General features: G+C 39.0%; 2 protein-coding genes across 5 annotated transcripts; one reads left to right on the forward strand and one right to left on the reverse strand.

Annotated features, from left to right (window-relative positions):
- The first annotated feature begins 134 nt into the window (after nt 1-134).
- sigirr (single immunoglobulin and toll-interleukin 1 receptor (TIR) domain) lies at nt 135-6,386 on the forward strand. 3 transcript variants are annotated; one of them, XR_013324624.1, is made up of 12 exons: nt 135-354; nt 782-1,051; nt 1,165-1,369; nt 1,433-1,560; nt 1,632-1,772; nt 1,861-2,004; nt 2,155-2,257; nt 2,333-2,483; nt 2,549-2,726; nt 2,918-3,121; nt 4,831-5,065; nt 5,364-6,386. XR_013324624.1 is itself a non-coding variant. In XM_077709437.1 (11 exons), the coding sequence occupies exons 1-10, from the start codon at nt 285-287 to the stop codon at nt 3,088-3,090; spliced, it is 1,563 nt and encodes a 520-aa protein (XP_077565563.1). In that variant the 5' UTR covers nt 135-284; the 3' UTR covers nt 3,091-3,121; nt 3,188-3,429. The 3 variants fall into 3 exon arrangements, 1 of the variants encoding a protein (XP_077565563.1); XR_013324625.1 differs by having other exon boundaries at nt 4,831-4,924; nt 5,113-6,386; XM_077709437.1 differs by lacking the exons at nt 4,831-5,065; nt 5,364-6,386 and adding an exon at nt 3,188-3,429.
- LOC144181111 (plakophilin-3-like) lies at nt 3,413-22,891 on the reverse strand. Of its 2 annotated transcripts, XM_077709425.1 has the most exons (14): nt 22,724-22,891; nt 20,723-20,900; nt 17,058-17,146; nt 15,365-15,990; nt 14,255-14,378; nt 13,965-14,169; nt 13,142-13,316; nt 12,724-12,841; nt 12,266-12,427; nt 11,935-12,117; nt 11,692-11,845; nt 10,906-11,101; nt 10,698-10,785; nt 3,413-4,275 (listed from the first exon to the last, which is right to left on the reverse strand). In XM_077709425.1, the coding sequence occupies exons 1-14, from the start codon at nt 22,724-22,726 to the stop codon at nt 4,234-4,236; spliced, it is 2,343 nt and encodes a 780-aa protein (XP_077565551.1). In that variant the 5' UTR covers nt 22,727-22,891; the 3' UTR covers nt 3,413-4,233. The 2 variants fall into 2 exon arrangements, with proteins under 2 accessions (XP_077565551.1, XP_077565544.1); XM_077709418.1 differs by lacking the exon at nt 22,724-22,891 and having other exon boundaries at nt 20,723-21,027.
- Between the last annotated feature and the right edge of the window lie 1,018 nt (nt 22,892-23,909).

Consider the following 23,909-nt stretch of genomic DNA (forward strand, 5'->3'; position numbering starts at 1 on the left):
AAAGCATTTTTACTTTTTATAGGGGTGTTTGTTAGGATCTTGATCAGCCCGGCCCAAGTTTCGGTGGACGGACGGTATTGGAGGTGATACCTGCAGGCGGAGATCATGTGACAGCGTGCAACCAATAGCAAGAGGCTTTTCCGGGTGCAGGTGTTTCTTCGCAGTTGAGTAGCACAACTACACTGTATTGAAATAACCTTTTGCTAACAAACACATTGAAGCGTAAGTCCGGGAAATGAATCGTTTATCTCTGTTTTTGTAAAATACGCGGTACTGTGAACGACATGGCCGCCGTTTTTATCTCATTTATTTTGTTGACTTTGTCATCGTGGCCCATCTCTAACCTCGTTGATGGTAAGCATTCCGTAAATCATACATTTTGTCAACAGATGCGTTTTTCCAGAGTATTATATGTTCATAGGGCCATACAATGGATTATTTAAGTACCCATCCGTTCGTGCTATATTGACGTTAATCAGTCATGGAACGGAGGGTCAAACGCAGTCACGTGCTGTTGCCTGGCAACTAGTGGACTAAATCAGGACTTGCGACCCGGATGAGTGATATTTACTGTGTGAACTGTTCGCAGAGCGCATGAAGTGACCGAAACCAAACAATATGAGTAATCGGCCAGCGCCTGTCGTGCTGGTTTACTTGCGAGTATTGTCCGCGAGACGTTCTGCACATGCGCGCGACAGCCTGTCAAACTGGTCCAGAATCAGCCACTCGTGAAACAAACACTGATCGCGTCCAATCTGAATGACTTTGCATTTGTTTCAAGGTCAAGAGTGTGCTGATGGGACCCGATTTGAGCAGCGTACAGTCTTCGCTGGACAACAGAATCCTCCATATCGCCTTAACTGCTCTTTGACGCCGTTTCCCCACCCACAGCCTCAGGTCACCTGGCTGAAGAACTGTCAGCCTCTAAGCGCCCAGCAGGGAAATTCCTACCTTGAGTTTGCAAACATCTCGCCGGAAGATGCTGGGAACTACACCTGTTTTAATTCCGGCAACAACACAACATCATTCAGCGTGCACCTTGTCGTTGAAGGTAACCTCCACTAATCCAGGCGATTTGCCTTTTTTTTAAATGCGGTACAATGGGGTCTACTGCATTGTTTGGGGAATTAGGTGGAAGTTACCAAATGTGTTCCTCTACATCAGATAAGTGCAGCAGAGCTCCAGAATTCCAGTTTAAGGAGGATCCAAGAACGGTCTGGGCAAAGGTTGGATCCACCGTGAGCTTGAATTGCACCGCCATCCTTTTCTGGGACCCCAGCGACGAGCGATGCGTCTCTTCCCTGCGATGGACAAAGGATGAGAATCCACCTCGCAACCGCTCCCTGCTTTTACATAACACCTCATCATGGTGATTCCTAGCAACTTTGGGGTACCTTTGACAAAGCAGAACTTTAAAGTTTTCCCTTGTTAGGCTTCTGGCTGATGGTCAGCTGATGATCAGGAGCATGCTGGTAGTTCATCTTAAGGATTTGACCGACTTTGGAATGTACAGCTGCATGTTGAGGAACTCTTCTTCTAAATACAACTTGCTGAAATCAAGTAAAAATGAAGACGATCTAAGACTCGCCACTTTTCTATGTAAACCTTATTGTCTTTTTTGTAACTGTTAGACAGCCCAAGCCACACCGCCGCCGTCACCGCAGCGTTCATAATCCTCCTCCTGCTGGCCATCGCGGCTGTCATCTACACCAAGTGCCACCTGAACATCAAACTGTGGTACCGCAATGCTTACGGAGACTACGAGATGAACGGTAGGGGGACCGTAAAGGCACGAAATATGCCAAGAGTGTGATGTTGTTTGACCTAAAGTCACTGTGTTGTTGTTGTTTTTTTTGTCAGATGGCAAAATGTACGACGCCTACATCTCCTATGTGAACAATGACTACGACAGGAAATTCATCAACTTTATTCTCAAACCTCACCTGGAGAATAGACAATCACAGAAGGTGCATCTCAATGAGAATGAGATCATGCCTGGTTTGGGTAAGATCATATTGGACCTCATCATACTACTATAGATGATCATGAATGTCTGCGACCAAATGCTAACAGTTTAATATACCTAACTGCATTCTGCAGACAACATTGATAATAGGCATACGACTGCATTTTAATGCAAAAATGTGTTTTCAGAACCTTCCGACGAGTTTTTAATGAACATCAGCCGCTCCCGCCGTTTGATCGTGTTGCTGTCTCACGCCTACCTCGAGCAGGAATGGTGCTCCAACAATTTCAGGTCAGACCTCCGGGCCAAAGCTCGCTCGTAGTATATCGCGCCGTGTCAATGTCTGCCTGCCATCTTGTGCTCCAGACGGGGTCTTCTGCACTTGTTAGAGCTGTGCCGACAGCCCATTTTCATTGTGCTGGAGGGTCAGCTAAAGCGCATGAGGCCCGAAATTAAGCAGCAGCTCAGTGAGCATCAACACTGTGTCACCATTCTCACGTGGAGGCAGAACTCTGTGGTAAGACCAATTCCGTAAATATATTGATCAAAGTGCTGGGTTTTTACATGATTGCGTGTCCACAGACTCACTCCTCCACGTTCTGGAAGGAGTTGACTTTAGCCATGCCTCGCAGGGTGAGTTTTCACAGCAAGGCGGTGGGAGACCCCCAGACCGTACTACAGGATGACAATGACCCCATGCTGACCCTTGATCCTGACTATCTGGACTGTCGCTCGGACACTGACCCAGCCGGAGACCTGGGTAAGAGTTGATTGAATTCCATTGAACCATAAAACTGCTTTTAAACCCTTCTTTGGAACTCTAGATCGGAATATAAATCTGTATTTGAAATCCCAATCTTATTTTTCACCTTTGTGCTGTATATTGTTTTATGTGATTTCTAACAGAAATTGTCATTTTACAAAATGTTTTGTTGATTTATGATCCTGTAGGCGTGCGGTTTCCCATGTACAAGGCTATGACCTCAAAGCCCCCGGTTCTCCCGGTTATATCCAGCAATTCGCGAGAACCCCCTAACCCAGAATTTGATGTGTCAGACCTGGAATCACGCCAGTATGGAACCCGTTCAGACTTTTACTGCCTGGTCACTAAAGAGGACGTCTGACACTCATCTGGCTTGTTTTACGCTCTTCCAGGTGAGTCTTTATGCATTTTTTTTTGCAATCTTCAGGGTGTTCCAAAATGTTTGACCCACATTGCAGGCAGGTGACTGACCCACTACACCACGAAGGGACATAGTCATTTGGTGCTCATATTTCAGGCAAGACTGACTAGCCTAGTCTTTTTTAACGACAAAATGGTTCATCGTTCACCTAGATTTGAAGAGGAAGGCACAAGGTGGGTGCAGCAGGGAAGGGCTGGAATTGTTCTTGTCTGAGCAGGAGAAAAATGTAAACGAGGAGTGGCCAACATATTAAAGGCTTAACTTCATGTGCAGCTCACAGGGCAGATCTATGTGTTTATTCAATCAAAACTACACATTAAGCAAGTAACATTTTAGACATCCCTTTGAAAACAGACACATAAGTTGTCCGGACAAAAATGAAAAGCTAAATCTTGACATGTATCGAATTATATGATGGATCAGTTACAAAAATAAAATTAAAAACATGGAAACTTGTTAGGACTGCATACTTTCAACTCATGCATGGTTTCTCAATCACACATCATTGACTGCAATCCATCTTGACTGGCATTCAATCAAGATGGATTGGATGTCTATCTCCATCAATGGCAGCAAATGAGTAAAACCTTGTTTAAAACAGACATTTGAACAGTTAATGACTAAATTAACTAAAACGGCTTAAGAGTAACACCAATACCCCCAAATGTCTTAACAATGTACTGTATTTTCACTCATCCATACATATTAAAAAATCATGAGCAACTTTGTAAAAGTCACAACATGATTGGAAAATGTCCTTGGATACAGTGTATAAAACATGATTTAAAAAAAAAAAGTTAAAATTAAAGCAATATATACATAAACGCTGTGTGAGTATTGCATTAGTTAAATGTCAATCATTAGCTTCACATCTGCATGTACAAAAAAAAAATAAAAGAATACATACCACACCCCTCATTCCACACACGCGCACACACTGACATGTTTTGGTTGAATACCTCTCTTACTCTGATGTATGCTGAGTGGTCTTAAAAATAGATAAAAGGTGAGCCTGGTTTGTGTCAGAATAGTCGAACAGGCTGACATGGTCCTTCGCCATTAAAAGACTTCTTGCCTTCCGTGTTAGATGTTTGCGTCTGCAAAGTCTGGTCTCGTAAAGCCTTTCTGGAATGTTCCACAGAGAAAGCAAAAGTTATTCAGTTATTCACACACCGTGAAGACATGCCTATAAGTCGTCAAACATGAATCATAGTTGACGGCATAAGTCTTAGTCAATTCAATCTTGCTATTTTCTACATGTCTGCACAGAGTTTATTTGCACGAAAGCATTTTAGTGCTCTGCCACGACGGATTTATTAGCACAAAAGCTCAAGGGCGTGCCCTTCCGTGGGGAGTCTTGGATGCTCTGGTAGACCTACTGATTCCTGGACTGGACAAGTGCAGGTATTCACTGTAAGATTTCTTTCAGCGGTGAGTCAAAGACAAAATTTGAATGACATTTACAACTATTTTAAATGAATGTTTTATATGTAAATCAATTAGATAAAGTTTTTTTTAGAATAAGGTATACAGTGTTCCCTCGGTCATCGCGGTTAATGGGCACCGGGACCACCCGCGATAAGTGAATTTCTGCGAAGTCGGGATTCCCCTTCAAAAAGCACCTGCAAAATTTTCCCAATATTACGATAAATTTACAAGTACTATTGCTTTCTCTCACAGGGTGGTGGCCCAGTGGATAAGTCAACAGTCTTCCACCTCTGTGGTCCTGGGTTCAAATCCAAGTGCAAGCAAAGATTTTCCCAATATTATTCAGGTAAATGAATGAGATAAATTTACAAGTACTACTGCTTTCTCTCACAGGATAGTGGCCCAGTGGATAAGTCAACAGTCTTCCACTTCTGTGGTCCTGAGTTCAAATCCAAGTGCAAGCAAAGATTTTTCCAATATTATGCAGGTAAATGAATGAGATAAGTTTACAAGTACTACTACTTTCTCTCACAGGGTGGTGGCCCAGTGGATAAGTCAACAGTCTTCCACCGCTGTGTTCCTGGGTTCAAATCCAAGTGCAAACAAAGATTTTCCCAATATTGTTCAGTTGAAAGTATAAGTTCTAATGCCTAAGTGCCTAAGTGTCTAAGTGTATAAGTGTATAAGTCTTCAGTGGTGGATGAAGCATTTTGTCAAAAAAATGAATAAGTGTTTCACCCCGTTTCCTTGGATAAAACTATAAGTACTACTGCTTTCTCTTACAGGTTGGTGGCCCAGTGGCTAAGTCATCAGTCTGCCACCGGTGTGGTCCTGGGTTCAATTCCCAGTGCCGGCAAATATTTTCCAAATATTCAGTTAAAAGAATAAGTTCTAATGCCGAAGTGTTTAAGTGTATAAGTATTCAGTGGTGGATGAAAGATTTTGTTGAAAAAATGACTAAGTGTTTCACCCCATTTCCTTGGATAAAACGTTTCAACACCCATGTATAAGTGGGGCACGAGTTGGTGTAGTGGGTTGCACACTCGCCTTTGCACCGAGAGAACGTGAGTTCGCTTCCCGGTGTCGGCGGTTCACTGACCAAGCAAGCGGTCGAGGGTCGGCCGAAGGCCGACCCGAGAACGCCTTTCGCACAGACAGGTCCTTCAACTGTCTTCCGAACTGCCGAAGGCAGTTCGGAATATAACCTTTTGCTGAAAAGTATGACTAAGTGTTTAATATAAATTAAAAAGATTTTTCTTTTTTTTTTTTCCCCTTCTTCTTATTCCATTAACCAATTCTTCTTTCCAAGTATTTTCAGCCAAACGACGGCAGCGGGAATCGAACCCAGGTCTCCCACATGGGAGTCCTGTGATCTAACCTCTGCGCCAACCAAGTGACTACACTTTTCTTTGTAATCATTTGAGTATTTTTAGAAGAAGTCCACAGAAACAACTAAGTGAAAAAGTGTCCCAACCGGGAATCGAACCCAGGTCTCCCAGACGGGAGTCCAGTTATCTAACCTCTGCGCCAACCAAGTGACTACACTTTCCTTAGTAATCATTTGAGTTTCTTAAGTACAAGTCCACAGAAACAATGAAGGGAAAAGTATATGTCCGAACAGGGATTTGAACCCAGGTCTCCCAGACAGGAGTCCAGTGTACAAACCTCTGCGCCACCAAGGAACTACACCTTCCATTGTCGTCATTTGAACGTCTTGACCACAAGTCCACTGAAACAATTAATGGAAAATGTTACTATCTTACTATATTATGTTGTTTTTGGCCGAATAAAAGCCTTACAATACGGTGTCGTTTTTGAGATAAAAAGCCTTACTTTACTATGTCGTTTTTTGAGATAAGAAGCCCTACTATACTATGTCGTTTTTTGAGGTAAAAAGCCTTACTATACTATGTCGTTTTTTGAGACAAAAAGCCTTACTATACTATGTCGTTTTTTGAGACAAAAAGCCTTACTATACTATGTCGTTTTTTGAGACAAAAAGCCTTACTATACTATGTCGTTTTTTGAGATAAATAGCCTTACTATACTATGTCGTTTTTTGAGACAAAAAGCCTTACTATACTATGTCATTTTTTTGAGATAAAAAGCCTTACTATACTATGTCGTTTTTTGAGACAAAAAGCCCTACTATACTATGTTGTTTTTTTGAGATAAAAAGCCTTACTATACTATGTTGTTTTTTGAGATAAAAAGCCTTACTATACTATGTTGTTTTTTGAGATAAAAAGCCTTACTATACTATGTCGTTTTTTGAGATAAATAGCCTTACTATACTGTCGTTTTTTGAGATAAAAAGCCTTACTATACTATGTCGTTTTTTGAGACAAAAAGCCTTACTATACTATGTCGTTTTTTGAGATAAAAAGCCTTACTATACTATGTCGTTTTTTGAGATAAAAAGCCTTACTATACTATGTCGTTTTTTGAGACAAAAAGCCTTACTATACTATGTCGTTTTTTGAGATAAAAAGCCTTACTATACTATGTCGTTTTTTTTGAGATAAAAAGCCTTACTATACTATGTCGTTTTTTGAGATAAAAAGCCTTACTATGTCCTTTTTTGAGATAAAAAGCCTTACTATACTATGTCGTTTTTTTGAGATAAAAAGCCTTACTATACTATGTCGTTTTTTTAGATAAAAAGCCTTACTATACTATGTCGGTTTTTGAGATAAAAAGCCTTACTATACTATGTCGTTTTTTGAGACAAAAAGCCTTACTATACTATGTCGTTTTTTGAGATAAAAAGCCTTACTATACTATGTCGTTTTTTGAGATAAAAAGCCTTACTATACTATGTCGTTTTTTGAGACAAAAAGCCTTACTATACTATGTCGTTTTTTGAGATAAAAAGCCTTACTATACTATGTCGTTTTTTGAGATAAAAAGCCAAAAGCCTTACTATACTATGTTGTTTTTTGAGATAAAAAGCCTTACTATAGTATGTCGTTTTTTGAGACAAAAAGCCTTACTATACTATGTCGTTTTTTTAGACAAAAAGCCTTACTGTACTATGTCATTTTTTGAGACAAAAAGCCTTACTATACTATGTCGTTTTTTTTTGAGACAAAAAGCCCTACTATACTATGTCGTTTTTTGAGATAAAAAGCCTTACTATACTATGTTGGTTTTTTTTGAGATAAAAAGCCTTACTATACTATGTCGTTTTTTGAGACAAAAAGCCTTACTATACTATGTCGTTTTCTGAGATAAAAAGCCTTACTATACTATGTCGTTTTTTGAGATAAAAAGCCTTACTATACTATGTTGTTTTTTTGAGATAAAAAGCCTTACTATACTATGTCGTTTTTTGAGATAAAAAGCCTTACTATACTATGTCGTTTTTTGAGATAAAAAGCCTTACTATACTATGTCGTTTTTTTTGAGATAAAAAGCCTTACTTTACTATGTCGTTTTTTGAGATAAGAAGCCCTACTATACTATGTCGTTTTTTGAGGTAAAAAGCCTTACTATACTATGTCGTTTTTTGAGACAAAAAGCCTTACTATACTATGTCGTTTTTTGAGACAAAAAGCCTTACTATACTATGTCGTTTTTTGAGACAAAAAGCCTTACTATACTATGTCGTTTTTTGAGATAAATAGCCTTACTATACTATGTCGTTTTTTGAGACAAAAAGCCTTACTATACTATGTCATTTTTTTGAGATAAAAAGCCTTACTATACTATGTCGTTTTTTGAGACAAAAAGCCCTACTATACTATGTTGTTTTTTGAGATAAAAAGCCTTACTATACTATGTCGTTTTTTGAGATAAAAAGCCTTACTATACTATGTTGTTTTTTGAGATAAAAAGCCTTACTATACTATGTCGTTTTTTGAGATAAATAGCCTTACTATACTGTCGTTTTTTGAGATAAAAAGCCTTACTATACTATGTCGTTTTTTGAGACAAAAAGCCTTACTATACTATGTCGTTTTTTGAGATAAAAAGCCTTACTATACTATGTCGTTTTTTGAGATAAAAAGCCTTACTATACTATGTCGTTTTTTGAGACAAAAAGCCTTACTATACTATGTCGTTTTTTGAGATAAAAAGCCTTACTATACTATGTCGTTTTTTTTGAGATAAAAAGCCTTACTATACTATGTCGTTTTTTGAGATAAAAAGCCTTACTATGTCCTTTTTTGAGATAAAAAGCCTTACTATACTATGTCGTTTTTTTGAGATAAAAAGCCTTACTATACTATGTCGTTTTTTTAGATAAAAAGCCTTACTATACTATGTCGGTTTTTGAGATAAAAAGCCTTACTATACTATGTCGTTTTTTGAGACAAAAAGCCTTACTATACTATGTCGTTTTTTGAGATAAAAAGCCTTACTATACTATGTCGTTTTTTGAGATAAAAAGCCTTACTATACTATGTCGTTTTTTGAGACAAAAAGCCTTACTATACTATGTCGTTTTTTGAGATAAAAAGCCTTACTATACTATGTCGTTTTTTTTTAGATAAAAAGCCTTACTATACTATGTCGTTTTTTGAGATAAAAAGCCTTACTTTGTCCTTTTTTGAGATAAAAAGCCTTACTATACTATGTCGTTTTTTTGAGATAAAAAGCCTTACTATACTATGTCGTTTTTTGAGATAAAAAGCCTTACTATACTATGTCGGTTTTTGAGATAAAAAGCCTTACTATACTATGTCGTTTTTTGAGACAAAAAGCCTTACTATACTATGTCGTTTTTTGAGATAAAAAGCCTTACTATACTATGTCGGTTTTTGAGATAAAAAGCCTTACTATACTATGTCGTTTTTTGAGACAAAAAGCCTTACTATACTATGTCGTTTTTTGAGATAAAAAGCCTTACTATACTATGTCGTTTTTTGAGATAAAAAGCCAAAAGCCTTACTATACTATGTTGTTTTTTGAGATAAAAAGCCTTACTATAGTATGTCGTTTTTTGAGACAAAAAGCCTTACTATACTATGTCGTTTTTTTAGACAAAAAGCCTTACTGTACTATGTCATTTTTTGAGACAAAAAGCCTTACTATACTATGTCGTTTTTTTTTGAGACAAAAAGCCCTACTATACTATGTCGTTTTTTGAGATAAAAAGCCTTACTATACTATGTTGGTTTTTTTTGAGATAAAAAGCCTTACTATACTATGTCGTTTTTTGAGACAAAAAGCCTTACTATACTATGTCGTTTTCTGAGATAAAAAGCCTTACTATACTATGTCGTTTTTTGAGATAAAAAGCCTTACTATACTATGTTGTTTTTTTGAGATAAAAAGCCTTACTATACTATGTCGTTTTTTGAGATAAAAAGCCTTACTATACTATGTCATTTTTTGAGATAAAAAGCCTTACTATACTGTCGTTTTTTGAGATAAAAAGCCTTACTATACTATGTCGTTTTTTGAGATAAAAAGCCTTACTATACTATGTCGTTTTTTGAGATAAAAAGCCTTACTATACTATGTCGTTTTTTGAGATAAAAAGCCTTACTATACTATGTCGTTTTTTTGACCCCTCCAACTGTCTTCCGAACTGCCTTTTTTTCTTTCTTCTTCTTATTCCAATTATTCACCCACATGGTTTGGTGATCAACCAAATGTCGACAGCGGGAAGCGAACCCAGGTCCACAGAAACAATTAAGGGAAAATGATGTGTCCCAACCGGGATTTGAACCCAGGTCTCTCCGACGAGAGCCCGGTGAACAAACCTCTGCGCCACCAAGCGGCTACACTTTTCTTTGTCATCATTTGAGTGTCTTGACAAGAAGTACACAGAAACAACTAAGTGAAAATGTGTCCCAACCAGGATTTGTACCCAGGCCACCCAGACAAGAGACAGGTGAGTTAACCACTGCGCCACAACTTGGCAACACTCTCCTTTGTCATCATTGGAAGGTCTTGAGTACAAATACATAGAAATAACTAAGGGAAAATGTTTCCCAACCAGGATTTGAACCCCAGTCTCCCACATGGGAGTCAGGTGAACAAACCTCAGATATGGCCCCTGGGCCACCACTTTGACACGTGATCTAATGCATATAAGTGTCGCTTGTGGCGCGTGTGAAATAAAAATAGTACATTGAGGATTTATGCAATTATAGTGAGACTTTCCGTACTTTTTTGTAGTCTTTGTGCAGCTTTCTGTACTGGAACATGTTACTGAGCACAGTAGCAGCAGCTTTGGCTGCTTTCATCTTGCCAGCGCTGCAAAAGCAAAAACAAAAAAAAAGACAAATGTCACATGGTACCCACACTTGACTACTCAACATTCTTGCTTTTGAATAGACTGCCTGTGGCGTTTAGTTTTATCATCTCAAATTTTACCTGCAGTCGTTGGTATTCTTAATGGCGACCAGTTTGGGCAGACCATCAAAGAAGCAAATGTCTCTGGCGGCGACTGAGCTGCCCGTCACCAGGTTGTTGAGGACGCCGCAAATGTTGACCACCGCTTCACTGGATGGCTCCTTTTGGTAGCCGTCGGCGGGCAGTTTGGTCACCAGGTTGTTCACTACCTTTGTGGCTGGAAGAAATATACAAACAGGAATAAATGAACATTGTTGTGATCAATGGTTTGCACATAGAGTCAACAAACATGACACTTGAAGTCAAATGCTGTAGGGGAAGAACAGGGTTGGTTGACAACAGGGTTGGTTGTCCATCTCAGTGTTATGTAATATTAGTATGGGAGCTGAATAGAGCCAATCAAAATGTATATTGTCTTAACTGTTACGTGTCACACCTCCAAAAAGGCAATATTTTTTTAGGTCACAGCACAGTTGTCTTCTGGTAATTAAATTGTATGTATAAGAAATTGAGGCCAAATATACAGTTTCCTTGCATATTATCGAGATAGTCAGTTACTTTCAAGATGTTAGTTGAGCTTTTAGCAACCCCTCGTTTGCTTGACACAAAGGAGCAGGATGTGCTTAATTAGCATTACATTAAAATAAGGCAAAAATGAAAAGAATGTCAAATCCAACCCAAGATAATAAAGTTACCCGATGATAAATGAAGGACTAGGCTCAGACCTGTTGATATTCATAAAAGAGTACAAACCCCATTCTAGAAATTCTAATGAAGAAGTTTGAAGGTTTACTGAAAACATCTCACCCATGTGATTCTTATCCTTGGCATGTCGTGACAAATTTCGGAGGAAGCCCGTGACGGACCGCAACTCCGAGTCGCTGTTGGTACGAAACTGATCTAGTAAGACGGGCACCATGCGCTCCTGGTCCATGGCTACGCGGCTCAACACCGCCGCCCACTGGGGGAAAAGCCAGAGACGGTTCGGTCCAGTCAGTTAAACTTGCCCCATTATGACGAGGATAGCGGTCAAAGCAGTGGAGCACCGACCCGCCTGTCTCCAGCTGTGATATTCTGGAGCGCTCCAGCCGCCGCCTCCCGCGTGGTAGAGTTGATCTCGCATTGCATCAGCACGCGGTTGTACAAGCCGACGATCTGGGGGTGCCAGAGCCACTCCATGCCTTTTGGAACGCGGGCCACTTCGGTGAACGTGGACAGGTCTTGGTTCCGACTCTGTGGTGGGAAATCAAGGTGGGATATAAGTTAAAAAGTCACATTTCTATCATCTCAATACAATGGCTGTCAATCGCCATCAGTGGCACTGAAACACGATCATGCAAAAATCAGTAAGAAGAAAGGGAAGTGTCCCCCGTGCGCTCACATTTGCCTTCTTGCTTGAAGGTGTGAAGCAGCCGATGGCTTCGCCTTTCCCAGAATCCTCGGCTCGACTCGGCCCTTCCAGACGAAGCAGAGCCGATGGCGGCATCTCGCTATAGAGCTGGTACGAGAGGTTCCTCAAGACACAGATGGAATTTTCTACTCCCTGGAGGACATAAACCATAAGACCATGAAGGGACCAAGTGGCTTAGAAAAAATAGAATTCACATAACCTTGTTTAAGCAACTGAAAATACACAATTTCATTTTTTTGATATGTAACAGTGGAGAAGAACAGGTGACACTATTTCCAAGAAGTAGCCACACAAGACATTTTAGTCAATCAGTTTTGATTATGCCGAATTGCCCCACCCTTCTTTTTGGTCTAATTAATACCCATTTATGGGTGCAAGTGGGTAACAATGAGGACCAACATTTTTTTTTCATGCAACGGTATGCTCACCTTGTCCTCTGCTTTGTTCTCCTCCAGCGAGGACTTGATGTAACTCACCAACGAATCCACTAGGCCGTGAGTTTGTCTCATGTTCTGACGGGTCTTTTCATTCACCGAGCTCAGATTTCTACAGAAATGTGTGAGGAGAAAAAAAGAATAAAAAAACAAAGAAAAACCCATCATTTCAAGGATTAATTCCAGTACATTTTGTTTTAAAAAGCTTCTTATACTTCATTGCGAAAAAAAAACCAAATGCAGAATAGTAGTTTGCGCAACAAAAACAAGTTAGAAAAAAAATTCAAAAACTCGAGTTCTGCAAGCTTTTTCCAAACACAATGTTCCAATCGGTCTACTTGAAGTGTATGCAGATGTTGAACAAATACATGATGATGAAAGCAAACCAAGACAAATATTAAGCAAATGGTACCTGAGGCAACCGGTGGTATTGAAGAAGATTTCTGACTCCGAAGGCGACTGCTTAATGCCCTCCGACCCTTCGCAGCCAGACAGGGGGATGAGGATCTTCTCGGTCAAATCCGGAAGAGCCTCTCGGGCTAGTTTGTCCTTCAGGGTGTCTTTGGATGAAAGGTTCCACAAGATCCCTGCAGAAAGACAAATGGGCATTTCAGTGTTTGAAATGATCAGGTTTCATTGCCTTTGACAAAACTAGACATCTGATCCATTTTGACTAGGGACAAACGACCCACTTTGCTGGAGGAAACCCTGTCGGTGCTATTAAAATGTGCCCATTTAAAATATGAAAATGACTGCCCTAATTTAATTTTAAAATCACAAGAAACAAGGAGAGACCACAAGGAACGCCCACTTTTTTTTCATCAATTCTGGTTATGATGTCACAACCAGAATTGATGATTGTGACTAACTAACATACATCAACGGAATGGAGAAAATGCTCATACGGCAAATAACGTGCCTTTAAATAGCATGCTAGCAGACTGGAAAAATCTGCATCTCATTACAGATGTGACACTCTTGTGTTTGGAGATTTTTTTTTTAGTAGATAAAACCAAGGCAGCCAATAAAGGAAGATTAATTAGGATCCAATTTCATATTTAAGCCGTTTCTGTCACTTTTTTGGATGGATCCAAAATATGCTCTAGAATCACTTCAAAATTCGTAAGTTAGAATGAAAAACAATCGGCCGAGTACATGGTAGGAGTTGAAGTTGAGAAAATAAACCAAGCTAACCCGCTACAAGTCGTGTCATGTTTTGACAATCAAATTCCTACCGGTGATGTTCTTTTGAAGCTCGTCGTCGGGCTCTCTTAACGCCTCCACCAGCTGCGGGATCCCGCCCTCTTCGATCAGTGCCACCTTGTTCTCCATGTTCTCATAGATGAGGTTGCGTGTGGCGCCGGTGGCGTAACGCTGCACTTCCTGGCTTTCGGAGTTGAACAGTTTTACCAGGTCACTGATGCCTTTGAATTGGCGCACCTTAAAATAAGTCCAGGGGGCTTACATTAACATTGGTAGTAAATGGAAGATCTGGTAATGACCGTTTTTGTGGTTTGTTTAGTACCTCATTTTTGGCATCGCTGTTATTGTAACACTCGTGTTGAATGTAAGCTGCGCCCAGAACTTGCAAAGCAGCGTCCGGTTCTCTCAGGTACTGTACAGCTCTGGCCATATCCAAAGTTTCAATCCTGGACAAGAAACACATCCAGATTAATCAGACAGTAACTGTTGTTAAAGAAAAAATATTTTTTTTTTTTATAGAAAAAAAGCAGAAACATGAATTTTGAAACAACATGAATGCCATTTGTTTTTTCTTATTTGGTGATTCAGTGCGATGACATGGCATGAAATCTCACACATGTTTGAAAATCCAGTGGGTTAACCATGCTGTGTGGGGTGTGTTAAGCACCAAGTCTGAAATGGAGCAGCCACACCCAAAACCAGTCCAGCAGCTATGAAGATGGCTCACAATCCAACATGCTCAGCGTTAATATACACTTGCACATGGAAGATAAGATCTCATATCTGCCCATATTTGAATCTGGTTTAGAATACTTTATACACATTTTTGGGGGGAGGGAGACCGTGACCAAACATTAACTTTAACATATTTTACTTGAGAAAACTACAACTACGGAAACAAATCCACAATTTTTTTTGCTACATCCAACAGCTTTAAATATAGTTATTTAATTACTTATTGACTGACTGCGAGGGTTGGACATCCAAGCCATTTTGATGGCGATATTGCTTAAAAATACAAATGTAGTTTTACTTAATTTTCAAAATCATTCGATGGCATTGGAACATGATCATTCAAAGTACACTTTTCTCCAAGTGTAAGCAGTTTGATGTATTCTAACTGCATTTAACCACATCTTGTGAAACTGATGAGAGCGCAAAGGCAACATCTAACGGTCGGAATGTGAAGAAACCAGTTCAGGCTCCCTGACATTGCAATGAATGTCTGTGAAAAAATGTATTTTAAGGCCGTGGCTTTTTGAAAGACCCTATGTCTAAATCCCTTAATCAATGACTCACAGTGTCACATGACAATCATGTTAACATTTCTGTCAACTAACATTTGTATGTATACTACTTTGAGACACTGTTAACTTGTCTGTCCTCCCCTCCACTGATGATAATGATGACTAAATAATGTGAAAATTCTTACCCAGCGAGGTTCCCCATGCTTCCGATGCCCATCTGTTCATTGAAGATGTCGCATCCACGCCCCACGCTCTGCATGCTTTTGATTGACATAGCCCGGGAAATGGTGCCTTGACGGATGAAGCCCGAATCCACTCTGTCCATCCCGCCTCCGTAGATACTGGAGCCGCCGGACATCTGGCCCTGCAGGGTCCCCGACATGGATCCCATGCTCATTCGGTTTCGGTTGTTAATCCTACTGATGGTACGGTAGGCCGGGCCTTTGTAGGAAGATTGCTGGATGGTCCCCATGTCCATGTCCCCCATCCGTGGAAGGGTGCCGCTGTGCGATCGCCGCATGGACGACGGGACGTGGACAGACCCTTTCCTCATCTGCGTGACGTAGCCGTTGCCTGGCATGTATTGGCGGTTGAAGACGGCGTCTCGTTCGGAGGCCAAGCTGGCGCTGTCGCTGCCGTCCATCATCCAGGCCGACTGCTGTCGGTTCATTTGGTAGTGGCCCACGGGGCCGTCGTCTCGGTGGTAATAACCTCCTCCGCCGCCACCTCCGACGCTAATCCGGTGGTACTGGGCCATTTCCGGCCCGGTTGAAAGCGAGCTATAGCCGGACCTCTGCACCATTTGTGGCCCCTGGAGACCAAGGAAGGATTGTTAGGCTTCAACGTGGAGGGAGTTGGATTTATTACGACACGTGGGAGAATGCGTGAGTCATTCCCAAAGCGTCATGGGTTTCCCAATATCGTAAGGGTCATAATAACCACTACTTCGAGGTTATTTCTTTGTCATAGTATGTACTATACGGCCCAAAAACTAACCCAATGGGCTCCTGCTCAAAAAAATCAAATTGGAATCTAGAGAGTGGATCTGAAGTCCTACAGCTGATCCTTTGACGGTGGTCTGTGAAATACCACACATGCCAGAGGAGAGATCGCTCACAGTTTACAATTTAGAGTAGTGATACTACAACGTTTTACAGAAAGGACCAACATTAATGCGTTGGACACTAATGTGCATTGGTTGTCAAATCCATTTTGAGTGAGAGGGTTGGCAACCACCATTTGTTGTTGGATCAGGCCAAAATACCACTTCTCAGCCCCAAAAGATCAAGGTTTTATTTATTCTAATAAACTATAGTTTGAACATTGGCACTGTGCTTAGATTTTAAAGGGAAGATTATCAAGTATTTTTGGATTGAGTCAAATTCATCGTAGTCAGGGGCCACATTGAAATTGGAAATCTAACAATAAACCATATAATAAATAAAAAAATGAAGGATACCTTATAATAACATTATTAAGAGCTCAAGAACTAAGTAAAAATTGAGTCTACACTTTAAAATTTTTTAAAAAATGAATAAATAAATACTCTCCTTTCTTAAATTGGTATTCATTTGTTTAACTTAAATTTTTCAAAATTTCATTTCATTTTTAAAACTAAGATAAAACAGGAAACATTCTCTGCAGGAGTGCAGAAACTAAAATAGTATTTTAGTTTAAAAAAAAACATGGCGTTGATGCATATGATATACTTTGGTGGGTCAAGTAAAACATTGTGATCAGTTTGGCACCTGTTTGGTAAATGGCATTATTCTTAAAAAATGTTCATAAATATTTTTGATCCAACATGATTCTGTTATAGTTGAATACGACCAAACTATATTTAATAAAAACACTACAGTGGATTGTTAAAATACTCACCATTGTTTTGCTTGAGAAAGCATAGGACGCCTTGGAACCGTAACCCGAATTGCCCGTCTGATATTTCATAGTAGAAGAGCCTCCGTAGTCTAGAGTAAAACAAATAAAACAACAAAATGATTACTACAGTATCACAGTGATGTCAATTATCCAAGTGCACGCTCATTCTTAGCAGCCGACTGACAACAAGCCATTAAAGTCCATCTCATGGCTGAAGAAAAATGTCAATGAGAAATTTCGCATTTCTATTTGAAAAACATTTGTCACTCCATATCAGCAATATGATACTTGTCATGTCATTTTATTTATTTGTTTCAAACATTTCCGTGATGAAAAAAAAACAAAAAAACTTGACACCAGTGTGAGAGGAAATTCCAAACAAGTCAAAGCAGAAAAACAAGACAACTGGAAGCCTTTCCCAAAAGTGCTCTCTTCCTCCCACTCACTTCAATTCCTATCAATGCTTCTCTTCATTTGAATTTCACTATTTCCTTTTTTTTTCTCAGCAGCAAGGCACTTCATAAAAGCTGACCCGGCCTAACTATTCTTGTGCGGGCCACTCCAAATGTCAAAGCAGGAGGGAAAAATAGGACTCATGCACGTTCCTGACTACACAGTGTAATACAGTCAGCAGGCATTTCAAAACATGAATTTCCATTACGCCACTCTGAAAACTAATAACACTTTTTTAGTTTTTCTCGATTTTAGAGTTGCACAACAACTTTACAAAATCATTGGAAAAAAAATCAATTCCTAAGTATTGGAGTGTTTACGGGTAAGCAGAAGACTTTGACTATGTTATATGGAAAATGTGCCAATCAGGAGGTCCGGTAAATTTAAAAAAGGGCTTACAACACACCTCTTGATCAATGAATAGGGTCAGTTTATATAACTTTGCACAAAGTAAGCACAACAACGATGAAACTGGATATGTTTGGTTTTAAGGAAATTCATTTGACATTAACTCATTGGCTTCGAATGACAACCTGACACCTGTTTGACATCCAATTGTAATCTTACTGTTGTCCGCAAACTGTGAAAGGCCAATTTAGAAAAAAATAGAGAGAAAAACATGTAAGTATAGTAATAAAAACTAATAAAATATATTTTTAAAATGATGAATAAATAAAAAGTTAATTTAAAAACGAACACATAAGTGAGGACAATGGTCGATCTCCATTTTGGCTTTTTTTTTTTTCACCTTGAGAACAATAGCTTGGAGTCCAACCAGTTTTTTCTTAAGAGATGCACATTGACATCTGCATTAGAAGACGCCAACTTAAGTTGCAACACTTGACTGGCAAAAACGTCAATCAGCACTTTGATTTTCAAGTAGGTGTAGTCACATTCGCAAAGAGTGTAAAATAATATCAAAATTCGACTTAGTTCTACCTATTACAGTCAAGTCACCACATGCAAGTTTGAGTCTCCTCTTGAGAAAAAAACACTAAAGTTTTGAACTATCTTCACATTTGATTCATAGAGAACAAAAAACACATGACAAACCGGTTTGTACAGAACAGAATGATGACTGATGTATGTCTTGCCTGCCCGTTGGCAACACCCAAACACACCTGAGACGCCACACATACAACGTATTCTCTCACTTTCCCTATCTCCATGTCTGAAATTCTCATTTTCCCCACTTTAACGTCCTTTGATGACACCCCCCACCTCCCTCAGATGTGTATACTTACAGGAAAAGAATTGGAGTACTATAGAAGCAGCAGGAGGAGGTAAATTCCTAGTTTTGAACACTCACTGCTATTTTCACAGTAATGGGCGTCTCCTCAGCCACTGTTTATGGTGGTGAGTCTTGAGAAGGTTGCAAAAGAGATCATATGATAATACGTACAACTTCTAACTGTAAGGGTTCCTCTTAGAAGGTAGCAAGGTTTGAACTGGATTTAAATATTTAATTGATAGGTTATCCTCATCTGGAGGTGTGGTAAGGAATTTAATACGCTGATTATAATCCCGCCGGGTTTGTCAGGACCACAAACATGATCCATTAGCCATATTGGAATAAGCAAAACTGTGGTCACTAAGAATACAGACAGGTTCAAATAATATTTTTAAAAAGAATCTCTATTTAATATGACTGTAAGCCAAACTAAATCCTGTTTGAAGATTACCATTGAGCATACAGTACATGGAAAAACATGTTTTAAAGTGATGCACATGTGACAAAGATCTATTAGACTACTTTCACTTCCCTGTGGAGACCCGCACTTTATGCAATATTCTGACCATGACATTAAAATTTGACTGTTTCTTCTCAAGTTTTATCAAAACACAAACTACAGTTTCATAGAGGCAAGTATCCACCCAGTTTTCTTCAAAAATAGCCTCAGGGGGAAAAAGTGCTATCATAGTTCAATTATACATGATAAAATATGTGTATTAAATAGAAATATGTCGCAAATATGTATTCTTCTCAAAGATTAAGTTCAGTTCTGATCAAGATTTTTTTTTGCCATGTAAAATTCTAACTTTTTGATTGGGTTTTTGAGAGGCAATTATCTAATTCACTGCCATTGAGAAATGACGGATGGCCAACCCATTTTGAGTGTTTCCCCAGTTCAAATTTGATTGGTCGTCTATCGCTTTCAAAGGTAGCCAAGGAGCAAATGGAATGAAAAAGATATTTAAGAGTAATTTTGTTGCGCACTTAAAATAGATTAAAATTCCACAACATTCAAAAAACTGAGGGCAAACGTATGACAAGTCTAAAAGAGCACTTGCTGCCCAGAGGCACACTTTCACCTCGCTCTGGTATCACTGGAACGTTCATGAATGCCACACTTGTTGCAGCCTGTTATACATTAACCCTTTCTCATGTACAGATTGCAAGAAACTCAGGTTGGTAAACAAAAAAAAAACAACAACAAAAACCTGAAGACAACCTGAATTGACAAATTCCATCAGCAGTTTGTAATGCGTAATCATTAATCTCATTAATCTCGTTCTTGCTGGAGGAAGATAGCTTATTTTTGCAAAACCTTACTTATACCGACCAACATTTTGTTGTTCCTTTTCTGTTGCAGAAGTTCAAAAATAGATCCTAGGCAATTTTTGGTCACTGATTTGAAATCTTCCATTGTTTTTTTTTCCATGTTTTTAGTTTAAAGTAGTCAGCATTTTTCACAGACATTCCTCATGTACTTTTTTTCTGAAACTGTCAGCATTAGCTTGTCATGCATATTCACATATTCTTCATACTTTATTAAATAATTTAGCACCCTAAAATGATACAAAACAAGTGTTTGAACCAATGCAACAATAATTTTGTTGACCAGTGTGGTTAATAAAATTTATGAGGCTTGCAGATACTATTGTTGAATGATAATTAAAACGCAATACACTGCATTTTATTTACATGCAGTAACTTGGCATCCTGGGTGGTATTTAATTATTAGTGCAATTCTAACAACTGCATTTAAACATCAAAAGGTAAGTCATTGCATAATTCAGCTTAAGTCAGCACAATTTTTGCCATAACAAGAAAACACATGTTAAAATAATTTTGAACTTTTAAATTCCACATTACTTTTAAAAGAATGAATAAATAGCTACATTTGATTTTTAAAAAGTAAAGTAAAACAATTGTAATTGAGTGTTTATTTCAGAAGAGTTCAATATAGGCGGACTAGTTGTTGTCTTACCTGACATGGCGGAGGTTGAAATTGAGCCATTATGACGCGGAAGTGTCGATTTCTCGGCCAGCCGCATTTGAACCTGCTGCTGGACCCGCCGAGCCCTCGACATGTCATCCGTGGCCGACGAGCCGCTCCCGATGTGGATCTCGGACGGCAGGCCATAAGTGGTGACTGAATTGTTGGGCTGGAGAGCGGAAAGAAATACATTCTCAGAGGCCAAGCTGCTCATGGTGGTGCAAAAGTAACGCGTCCCAGCGACGGCGCAATGCTTGCGGAAGGAGCGTGTAGAGGCGCACTGAAGCGCACTCAGGCGCCCCCACTCCACAGAGGTGCTCGAGCAGGGGGCGGAGCCTTAAAACGCTACGCCCTGCCGTGTATAGTACTTACCTGGCGCATTCGGACAGGTGTGCTCCAACTTGGTTATGTAACCTCAAACTTCTATTGACGTAGTAAGTATAAAGGCAGGGGGGGAAAGCACTTTTGTACTAATGTAGTAGGAGTACAAAGTACCCTGCTAAGAAGTGAAGTTGTGGTTTTCCTTGTCAAAGTAAATGTATGTAGAGTACTAGTAAAATACCTCAAAATGAGAAACTCATTCACAATAATCTTTGTGTAGCAGTTACTCACGACGATAACAATATAATCTTGCTTTTCCATCAGATTCGAGGAAATTAAGATAGCAGCAAATACATATTTAGTCTTGAGTCATTTTTACGTAAAAGCAACAACAGACTATGCTGGCAGAGAAAGATAGCTGCCATGCCTCCCAACCAAAATAGATTGGACACCTAGCAACATCAATGGCCGCCAATGAATCAAATGAATGCCCTAAAAAGTTTAAACTAGGACAAATGTATTGTCATAGTAATACAAATCACATTTTTTTCATGCACTTTGGACAATGGTTGGGAAACAGAATGAGTCAATTATTTAAACTACCTTATTATTTTAATCATTTATTGTTTTTATTTTAAACAATGTTACTATTCCATTAAACAATTAAAAAAATAGCATTAAAAATCCTAATGGGTTAAAATTTCCTAGAGGATTTTTTTTCCTTGCATTTTTCTCCATGTTTTACCATTTTAGACTGTACAATGTTAGGTACTGACAACCGTCTGTCTGGGTGACTCATCCCATAACTACAGTTTGTTGACATTGTTTACAGATAGACAGGATGCACATTATGATGTCATTACAATAAACTACTTTGAAACAAAAATTCCTTTTCTCCATTTTCATTCTTTCTGCACTCATAGTATACCCATAATAGCTAGTTGTATGACTAAGAGATAGACGGTGGATTGCATGATTGCGTTTGAGCGCGTCTGTCAGTCAAAAAGCAGACAATTTCCTGCTAGACAGGCTGCTCATCAATTGAGTCACATAACAGTTGCCCAAATACAATACATCCACATTAAACACAAGCTACGTAGTCAATTCTGATTCCCGTTACCATATTAATTGTTACACGTTTCGTACAAAACATTGCACTATAGTATCTGAAAACATTTCAGAACAAGTCAGAATCTGACCCGACGTGTGAAAAAAAAATCAGGTACAAGGTGTGGCGCAGTTGTTAGAAGACTCCACACCCAATTTTTTATCTGGTGTGTTAGAATGAGTCAATGTTCCTAACAGCAAGTCAAGCATGTTGCCTTTGCTTAGTTGCATGTGGAATTGTTTGGACTATCACTACTATACAAAAATACAGTCACACTAACGTAAGGCTGGTTGATGATGATTGCGTAATGCAAATGTTGAAACTGAGTGAAGAAAAAACAATAAGTATAATTGTAAGAATACTTGTATTACTGTACATGAAGATTTCAAATAGAATGACGCTTTCTTTAAATGACAAAAAATTGAGTGTTAAAATTGTTAAGTTTTTAAATTAGATTCTTGAAGGAAAACATTTTATAATATAATTCCCCATTGAATATTCAAAGTAATTAAGTCAAAAATTTACTCAAATATTAGTAGCCAGTCTCAAAAAGGTTAACCTACCATTCTGGATGTTGTAGGCCTTCCTTCCTTCTTTCAAACGGGCGATCAAATGGGCTTAAATTTCAATCCAAAATATTACCAGTAGTCAGTCTAGAGTCTCTAGACTGTCACCGCCCCAAATAAATTTTAATATTGTTTCACATCAGTTCAAGACAGGCCTCAAGCATTAGGTGAGTCAATGAGAAGACGGAAAAAACAGGGTGTGTAAGCGGAATACCGCCAGGGGAGTGTACAGGGTGTCAGAAAGGGGAAGTGAGGCCAAAACTAATACGAAAATCCTCAACAACATGCGGGAAGTCTTTTCTGCTGAATTGTGTACATTTATTTATGGTCTTCCGCGTATTCTTTTAGTTATCTGGCATGTCAACATTTGTTGAACTCCCAAAGACTGATAGACATGAGTCAAGTGTGATCTCATTACTTGTACTTACTTAGTCAAAGCAGGCTGCCTTTTGGGTTCATCGATGACGGAGATTGGAGTGCGAGTCATGACAAGGTCATGTCTCACACTCCAATTCTTGTTCTGCAAACCGTCCCAGACCTAAGGAGAAAAGTGATGCAGGGCGTTACTGCTTTAACTCATGTGCTGGCATTTATGGTAGTGGATGTCCAATACATTAGAAGTAGGAGGATTGGAAATGTTCATTCATTCATCAAAATGCAAAGGATGCTTTAACCTTCTGTCCTCATTTAAGGACAACTTGTACTGTAATCTTTTCCTAACTTGATGTAAAAGACTTTATTCAAATGTTTTGAAAACATTACAAAATATAAGAATTGTTAAATTGGGTTAAAAAGTTAGTAAACAATATACTTGTAAAAATTCACTACTTATGGGGACACCAATTCATTTTAGGAACAACAAATTCAATTGACAATTTTCAATTTAAGAATTACTGAACAAGATGGATTATTGTTTGAAATTTTGGGAAGTGGCTTAGAAAAAGAATTTTCCCAGCATTGCAAGTAAATCCTTTGTATGTGTCAACTTCTGCCAACGAGTCTTTTTGCACTTTCACCTCTGTGTTGCGCAACTACACCTACAAATACTTTCTTTATAGCTAAGCTAGAACAACTTTCCTGATAAGCAGCAAATACTTGAATGCTCGGTTCAAGTTTGTTTGTGCCTTTTTTTTTTAATCATTGGAGAGTCCAAAACACGGAGAAGTCTCATTAAGGAGGGAAA

This window comes from Stigmatopora nigra, chromosome 2 (assembly GCF_051989575.1).
Source record: "Stigmatopora nigra isolate UIUO_SnigA chromosome 2, RoL_Snig_1.1, whole genome shotgun sequence".
NCBI lineage: Eukaryota > Metazoa > Chordata > Actinopteri > Syngnathiformes > Syngnathidae > Stigmatopora > Stigmatopora nigra.

Excerpts from the sequence above, each read along its gene's own strand:
- sigirr (XM_077709437.1), top strand. The coding sequence starts at position 285 with ATGGCCGCCGTTTTTATCTCATTTATTTTGTTGACTTTGTCATCGTGG. Across the intron at positions 2,258-2,332 it reads TGGTGCTCCAACAATTTCAG|ACGGGGTCTTCTGCACTTGT; the intron begins GTCAGACCTCCG and ends CTTGTGCTCCAG. Across the intron at positions 2,727-2,917 it reads TGACCCAGCCGGAGACCTGG|GCGTGCGGTTTCCCATGTAC; the intron begins GTAAGAGTTGAT and ends ATGATCCTGTAG.
- LOC144181111 (XM_077709418.1), bottom strand. The coding sequence starts at position 20,945 with ATGAGCAGCTTGGCCTCTGAGAATGTATTTCTTTCCGCTCTCCAGCCC. Across the intron at positions 17,147-20,722 it reads TTCAACCTCCGCCATGTCAG|ACTACGGAGGCTCTTCTACT; the intron begins GTAAGACAACAA and ends GTTTTACTCTAG. Across the intron at positions 14,170-14,254 it reads ACAGCGATGCCAAAAATGAG|GTGCGCCAATTCAAAGGCAT; the intron begins GTACTAAACAAA and ends ACTTATTTTAAG.